This window comes from Vigna angularis, chromosome 8 (assembly GCF_016808095.1).
Source record: "Vigna angularis cultivar LongXiaoDou No.4 chromosome 8, ASM1680809v1, whole genome shotgun sequence".
NCBI lineage: Eukaryota > Viridiplantae > Streptophyta > Magnoliopsida > Fabales > Fabaceae > Vigna > Vigna angularis.
This window is the reverse complement of record NC_068977.1, coordinates 24,898,211-24,906,493: the sequence shown is the minus strand read 5'-3', so window position 1 is coordinate 24,906,493 and position 8,283 is coordinate 24,898,211. Positions and strand designations below refer to the sequence as shown.

Genomic DNA, 8,283 nt, shown 5'->3' with positions numbered 1-8,283 from the left:
CATACTATTTGAGATCAAACACTTAAATTTGAGGTTAGTTTATTAATTATGTTGATTTTAGGTTAAGTTCAAACAAATGAAATTAATAATTGTAATTTCTATTTGATTTGACTTCTAGTTACTATGATTGACAACTTTGATGCTAGAGCAAGCAAATAAATACAACTAAAGTTTAAATGAATATGATGGTTGCTTCCTTTCACTACAATGAAACAAAAAATGAATGTTTATATTTAAGATGTGTATAAAACTATCAAACTAGTAAAAAAAACACAAATTCATAGTTCAATCAAACCAAGTATTGGTACCAAAATAGGCAAAACTTGTTCATTAGGATTTCACACCACACATGAGTATGCAATTAATGATTTTGAATGAGATACAATGTATGAAAGCACGTTTTTACTATCTAAACATATTTACAATAGTACTAATTAGCATCTAGAGCAAATATTTGATAAAAATCACAAACGTAAACTCATATTTCAAATTTTAACAAACTAGAAAAGTTAGATTCTAGGAATTAGTGAAAACTGGAAATATGAACGCAATGATAGAATTCACATGTCTAATAATACCTCTTGAATTCTTGCTTGGCTAGACCCTTCAACCGATCACCGTCATCACAGCTATTGTTACCTCTTGGCATTGCTCTACTCCGACTTTGTTGTTGGCAGCTTCTCCAGGGTTCTCTCAATTTGTATTCCAACCCAAATTCAGGGTAAAAAGGAACACAACGACGTATTCGACAAGTAATCCTTCAACTTTGCTGTTTTATAGAGAGATTGAATGGTAACAATACAATACAAGAAGCAAAAGAGAAATAAGAGAATGCATCTCTGCAATTCAAAATCATTAACAAAATTTCACATGTCCATTTCAATCTATCAAATTATTTCTCTAAACGATTTAACAACACTAATATAAAAACAAATTACATTGAGTTTTTTTTTTAACAAAAATACTCAATTGAATAAAAATAGATATACAAAAAAATTATTCATAATTTTAAATATAAAAATTAAATTACTAATTAATTTTATTTATTTATTTACTTTTGTAATATTAAGAATTTGAGTAATGAGTTGGTGACATCTACACTTCCGTGCTAAACATGTCTTCTCTCTAAGATAAAATTGTGAGGTTTCAAACCTGAAATCCCTCTGTTCAAAACTTAGCTACAATTTGCTGTATTGATAAAGACCAGCACAACGTGAAAATCGAAAACGTGATAACCCTTTGACTTTGGCTGCTGGTGCTGACTTCACTCTCTACTTTTTCATGCTTGCAATAGCTATTATACCATAAAATCTACACTCTCATTATTTAAAAATCAAATAGTTGGCATCTTATATATAAATATTTTAGCTTCTACTCTTTATCTTCATGATATGCATGCATCTTTTATAATAAAAGGTGTAAACATAGATTTATGGATCGACAAAAGATGTGATTTATTGCTCGTTTAGTTCACAACTTATATTGATTTAGACCCTTTTTAAACAGCAATTATATTTAAAAAAAATTAAAAAAATATTATTTTATTAAAATATATACATTTTAGAATTTTATATAATAAGTTATTTAATCTAAAAACCAAAATTAATTTAATTTACTATATTAATTTCATCTTAGGTATGTGATTTAAAATTTAAAATTATGTATTTATTATTTTTTATTTAACATATTTTATTTACTAAAGTGATCTAAAATAATCCGTCATTTCGGAATTGAAGTTAGACATACAGTTCATCTGAAATTTATATTTGAGTTACACTTTTTAGACCTTGTGGAATTAGTGGTTGGACTTGGTTTCATCTTCCCTACAAGCATTTTCTATAATTTTAAGAGATAATTCTGTGAAGAACCAACATTCTCAAATCTTTACTTTTTTAATAGTGTATTTATAGGAAATTTTAATAAATAATTTTTTTATTGAAATTTGAAGTAATTTATAAGGAAAAAATATATGTAGTATGAATAATAAATTTAAAAAGAGATTAAAATTTTATACTTTTGTAAGAGTAATTAAATTACTAAAACAACTTTGATTTGATCGATATTTGATATTAGAATCTTTATATTGTTTTTGGATATATGTCGAGAAATATTTTATTTAAACTAAAAGTCGATTGTAATAATTTCATTGTTGATATAAGGTCAAAGTTGTTTTTTTAAGCATTGTTACTTATAATTATTTTTGTTAATATTAATGATGTTTTCTTTTATTGATATCAAACACTTTTTCTTTTAATTCACGTTAAGTGAATTTATCTTCATCTGATAACAGTTACGATTTTCTTTTTCCAAACCATATATTAGATTTTTTATTTTAGGAAAATTGAAGGTTGAGATTATTTCTCAATGAACTTTAGCTAAACTTTTTCTTTTATTTGACATTTTTCATGGTTATATTTTTGTGGATGTCGACAATGTTTTTTTTTTTAATTGACACTAATATTATTCTTTGTTAATAGTTTGTTAGGTTTTGTTGATTGGAAAACACTCATAGAATTGTTATTTAATGTTTCTAATAATATCAACACTTATACAAGCTAACTATCCCCTTCAAAAATTTCATTTAAACCATATAACTCCAAGTAAATAGACCACTTATAAAGTTTTAAGATGAACTAAAAACAAATATGGATCTAACTTCTATTTATAAACTTTCACTTTCTATTCATTTTAAAATCTATTATTAAAATATTTCCAAGTCCTACACAAATCTAATGTCAAAATATAAGCTAAATTCGTTACATTTATACATATATACATGACTCAAACCTGAGATTACTAATTAAACAAGAACAACTTAGTCTTTTTTAGACACAATATCTTTACGATAAACTAACTAAAATTTATTGAAAACACATGAAATGATGTAAGGTTCTCTCATGTTTATGAGTAACAAGTATAATTTTGTAAGTTCAAGTAAGTTTACAGAGACACATTATAGAAATTGTATTACACTGTTTGGGACAATCTCTTTTCATAATTTCATCATCGTTCATCTTCCAGGAAAGCACCAATGTATTCAATTGTAGACCAACTACGCACCTACTCAATAGTTTCTTTTTTTCTTTTTATATATCTTGTCAAACACAGTTGTTCATCACTTCATCCACAAAAAAGTTGGTATTTCAAAGTTTGTACCTTCTAACCTGTCCTACAATATTTTATGATGTTTTGTCCTCTTCCTCGGAAGCGTCTTTTTCAAACAAATAAGCAGCTGTGATTATAAAAAATAAGGACCTTTCAAGATTACGGATGCAAATTACACTTGGCCTACCCTGGCCTTGGACCATATATAATCATCTTTTCTAATTCTATGACTTCTTGCCACATCTTTTTCCATCGCCATTTTTTTAAGCTTATGGTGCATTTTCTCTTCTGAATTCCCATTTTGTTCATATTCAAAATCTATCCTTTTGATCATCAACTCACTAGAACTTTTTCCAAGCTTTCTAAACATCAGTCCTGTGGCAGAGAAGAGAAAAGGGTAAAGGTTATGATTCGTATTCCTTTTACTTTTGATCTTGTTTCCTTCCCTTGAATGAACTTCTCCATTATTCTGCTATGTATTATGTGAATATAGTTTCACTGGTTCAAATTTCAAGTCTGCCTTGTGTTTGAGGTTGCATTAGCCTTTGATTTCTTTTCTACATAGATTTATCTGATTTTGATGTCACCATTATATGGGATATGGATCCATGGCCAATAGGGATTGAATTAATAGTTAAGGATTGCTGCATTTATGGCTTCACCAAACAAAATCAATGTAAACAGTGTTTTGGAGAAGACTGAAGGGACTGAGATTTGACACTCTGCAGTCATTATCCAATAATGCTTATTGATCTTCATTCACTCACTTTGTTTTGTCTATTTTTTGTGGGGAGGGAAAAAGGACCTTTCCCTGTTGTATTAATTTAGCAGACAAGAACCACTCAAAAGAGGGAAGAGTTTCAAATTAGAAAAAAAGATGCATATTCACTGATTTTGAATGCATAAATGCTTAGAAATTCCCTTTGGATCTGCAGTGGCTGGCAGGAACGTAGTTTCTACGAAAAGAATAAGTGATCTATGATCTAAGTGGATGAATGTGATCATCTTATTGAATGTAGAGGATTGTCTTTGTCTCAGTAATTTGAGCAAGATATAAGTGATGATAAATTCCTAGTTCTTTGTTAACCAATACCATCTACTCATTTTGCTCATCTAATTCAGATCTGAATTTGACCTGCTCCACTTGTTTCATTATGTATGGTTCTGTGCTCACCAATGAGATTCTATTAATTGGTGGCTGGTGGCAAAGCTTTATGTGAAATTTTATTGAATCTTTTCTGCTGTAACTTTTTTGAATTAGTGCAAAGGGAGTCTAACATATATATTTTTCTCAGGTCTAGTATGGAAAACAACATAAACATTGAAATTGTAGAACAAGGCTCTCCAGAAGTTCCATCACTTATCAAGTATATATCATCAAGTGAAGTTGCTGGCTTTGATACTTCTGACTTTCAGTTTCCCAGCCCATCATCCAAAGTAAGACTCTTTTTGAATATTTCACCAGCAAAATTGAATATTATAAACCCAATTTCTCAAATTTGTGTTTACACGTTTGCATCAGGGAAGTGAAGCAACCTCACAAGGAATACAACATGATGCACCTGTAGTCATCAATCATCAAAGGAAGTATTCTGTCAGCATGCCACTTTCTTCTGAAGAAGTGGAGCTTCCACCACTGGATGCAAAAACAGATGGTATTCACATTTCCTCTTCTCAATCAGCAACTGCTACCTCTAACCATCCCCAGCAATCAAAATGTTACTCTCAACCAATGCCAAAAGGCCATGTGCTCCAAGAAGCAGCCAATGGAGCCAAGGTAAACAACAATCCTGGCATCAAAGCATTCAAGGACAAGAGGTTTGACTCTTTCAAAACATGGTCTGGAACACTTGAGAGACAATTATCAATTCTACGAGGAAAGTCACCTAAAGCAACTGCACAAAATGGTAACAACACCCCCAGGAACATTGAAAGGCCTTTACCTGTCGATCGGTATTTCGATGCCTTGGAAGGTCCAGAGTTAGAAACTCTCAGGGTATGTGATTACTTTCTTCCATCAATCTCATGTTGAATGGTATGAGATGTTCAATGAAATACTTAATTGAGTGACTTTATTATCCTCCTAAACAATTTCTTACATGGTTGCTTTTGCTTATTAGTTCTTGAAGATTATAACATATTTTGTTTTCCTACTTCAACAAACAGGCTTCAGAAGAGACAGTGCTACCTCAGGATAAGAAATGGCCATTTCTTCTTCGGTTTCCTATTTCATGCTTTGGTGTCTGCCTTGGAGTTAGCAGCCAAGCAATTCTTTGGAAAGCACTTGCCACATCTCCATCCACTCAATTTCTTCACATAAGCCTCAAAGTCAACTTAGTCTTATGGATCATATCCATTGTTCTTGTTACCATAATTTTCACCACCTATCTTCTCAAAATAATTCTCTACTTTGAAGCGGTTCGTCGTGAGTACTACCATCCAATCCGTGTTAACTTCTTCTTTGCACCATGGATAGCCCTCTTGTTCTTAGCTCTTGGGGTTCCCCCATCAGTGACCAAAAACTTGCACCATGCCCTTTGGTACATTCTAATGATACCAATATTCTGTCTTGAAATTAAGATCTATGGACAGTGGATGTCAGGGGGTCAAAGGAGGCTCTCAAAGGTGGCCAATCCTTCAAATCATTTATCAATTGTTGGAAACTTTGTAGGGGCTTTGCTAGGAGCATCTATGGGTCTTAAAGAAGGGCCTATTTTCTTTTTTGCTATTGGACTAGCTCACTACATTGTCCTGTTTGTAACTCTCTATCAGAGACTTCCAACAAATGAGACCCTCCCAAAAGAGCTGCATCCTGTGTTCTTTCTGTTTGTTGCAGCACCAAGTGTAGCTTCCATGGCATGGGCCAACATTCAGGGCTCTTTTGACTATGGATCACGGATTGCCTATTTCATTGCCCTCTTCCTTTATTTCTCTCTGGTAAGCCTTTTTCCCTTTCAAAGTAAGCATTAATTATACTTACTCCCTTTCTTATTTTAATTATAAAAACTCTACATGCATAAACTAGTTTCTCATTTCTAAACAAGCAGGATTTAAGCATAATTTTCTCAAATTTCAAGAAAACTGAATGTAATTAGCCCTTTTGAAATAAGCACACTCAATGTTGGGTAGTTTTCATATGTATTCCTAAACAGGGCATTCTATAATTTTCATGTACAACACTTATAGATTGTTTATATCAAAGTTACTTAGTACTAAGTAGTTTCATATGCTTTCGCAGGCTGTCAGGATCAATTTCTTCAGAGGATTCGTGTATGTTACATATCTTGTTGCTCTTATTTGTTTACTTTATAAAGTTACACTACTGAATTTTGATATAAACTCTTTTGGGTGTTATTATTCTGCAGATTTTCGCTTGCATGGTGGGCCTACACTTTTCCAATGACAGGTGCAGCAATTGCAACAATCAGATACTCAAACAAGGTCACAAATGGGGTTACAAAGACAATGTGTGTGGTACTGAGTCTAATCTCCACACTGATAGTAGTAGCACTGCTTGTATCAACTATATTGCATGCCTTTGTCTTCAAAAACCTCTTTCCCAATGACCTTGCCATTGCCATCAGTGACAGAAAGAGAAAGCCACAAAGGAAGTGGCTAGGTCTCAGATACAGAAGCCATGAGTCCAAAGAGATTGAAAATTACTTGAAGTTTGTGAACCCCGATACCATTGATTTAGAAGCTTCTACCACACTACCAAATGGCACAGAGGAGTCACCTTCTATCTGAGGATATTTGTTTTGTTACATAGTAATGTGTCTTTAAAAAAGAAAAACTATTATCTTACGAGTTTATTGCTTTATAATCTTCATTAGCCAAACATGTGAGGAACAGAAGTAGGAGTTTTGACTGTTCCTGTGACCATGTATAGCTGAATATGAAGATCTGTGTTAGGAAGAGCAGTTTACTGTAAAATCATTTCCCACCTTTAAGTGACTTGTTTTACTGTATGAGTAGATAGTCAATATCGTTACCACAAAAGAAATTAATAGTGGTGTTTTTGTGTGATGTTTGGATGTGATTACGAAACAATTTTACATTCTAAATAAAAATATATATATATATATATTACATACAAATTTTTTACATCCATTTAATTTTTTTTTACTTTTTTTTTGCAAAAAATATAAAACATATAATTATTTTATTTTTATAATATGTATTAAATAAATCTGAACGTATCTCATCCTACTATTACTTCTTTTTATATTTACATTTTGAAATTTATTTGAATATTCTAAATGCATTTTCTTCGTATTTGATATGAACAAAAAATAATTTTAATATAGTTGTTTAGATTTAAAAATAACATTTTTTTTCATTCATAATTTTTTTTTCACTTTTTTATATAGATTTCATTACACGTATTTTCTTTATTTACATTATAGATCTCCTTACATTTATTTAGTTCACAGAGTCCATCTCCTTTATTCATATTTATTTTTTTCATTCGCACATATATTTCTTTCATTTACATTTTTTTCAAATTTTTTTCATCTACACTTTTTTCCTTAATTCTTCCTCACTTATATTTTATTCATATTTTCTTCTTTTTTTTTATTCATATCCTTAGTCTAAATTATTTATTTATTCTTTTATTTATATTATTTGAACATGTATTTTTTTAAGTCATAGAAGTGATAAAAATATCTGTGTCAAAAAATATTTGCAGATACAATTTGGAACGAATAGTCTGTATTCGTGGATATTTATTATTCGTGGATATTTATTATTCGTAGATAATAGGTATTTTAACATATTGCATGTATCATACTATACCACAAATATTCGTTACTGATAAAATATTAAAATTAAAATTATATTTTATTAAGTTAAATTTAATTAAAATTAAAATTTATTTTATATTTAAATTAATTTCTATTATGTTTATATTTTTTAATTTTATTTTAAAAATTTACAAACTATTTTGTTAGATATTTGCGGATATATTTGAATATCTACATATTTTGAAAAATTCATAAATATTTTTTAAATGAATATATGATATAAATAATATATTTGATTTTTTTACTGCTTCAACAGTAGATAAACGCTATCTGTATTAATCTATTATAATTCCTTCTTATCATTAATGTCTAGCTAATTTAAATAGAATTAATATTAAAAATAAATTTTATTTTTTTCTAAACCAATACTAAA

The 8,283-nt window shown here is 29.9% G+C and overlaps 1 protein-coding gene across 4 annotated transcripts; it reads left to right on the top strand.

The window, feature by feature from the left end:
• The first annotated feature begins 3,328 nt into the window (after positions 1-3,328).
• Positions 3,329-7,131, top strand: LOC108345055 (S-type anion channel SLAH3). Of its 4 annotated transcripts, none has more exons than XM_052867724.1 (6): positions 3,329-3,502; positions 4,401-4,542; positions 4,628-5,101; positions 5,272-6,042; positions 6,344-6,375; positions 6,471-7,131. In XM_052867724.1, the coding sequence occupies exons 2-6, from the start codon at positions 4,408-4,410 to the stop codon at positions 6,850-6,852; spliced, it is 1,794 nt and encodes a 597-aa protein (XP_052723684.1). In that variant the 5' UTR covers positions 3,329-3,502; positions 4,401-4,407; the 3' UTR covers positions 6,853-7,131. The 4 variants fall into 4 exon arrangements, with proteins under 4 accessions (XP_052723684.1, XP_052723683.1, XP_017439103.1 ...); XM_052867723.1 differs by having other exon boundaries at positions 3,329-3,508; XM_017583614.2 differs by lacking the exon at positions 3,329-3,502 and adding an exon at positions 4,034-4,261.
• The last annotated feature ends 1,152 nt before the right edge of the window (positions 7,132-8,283 follow it).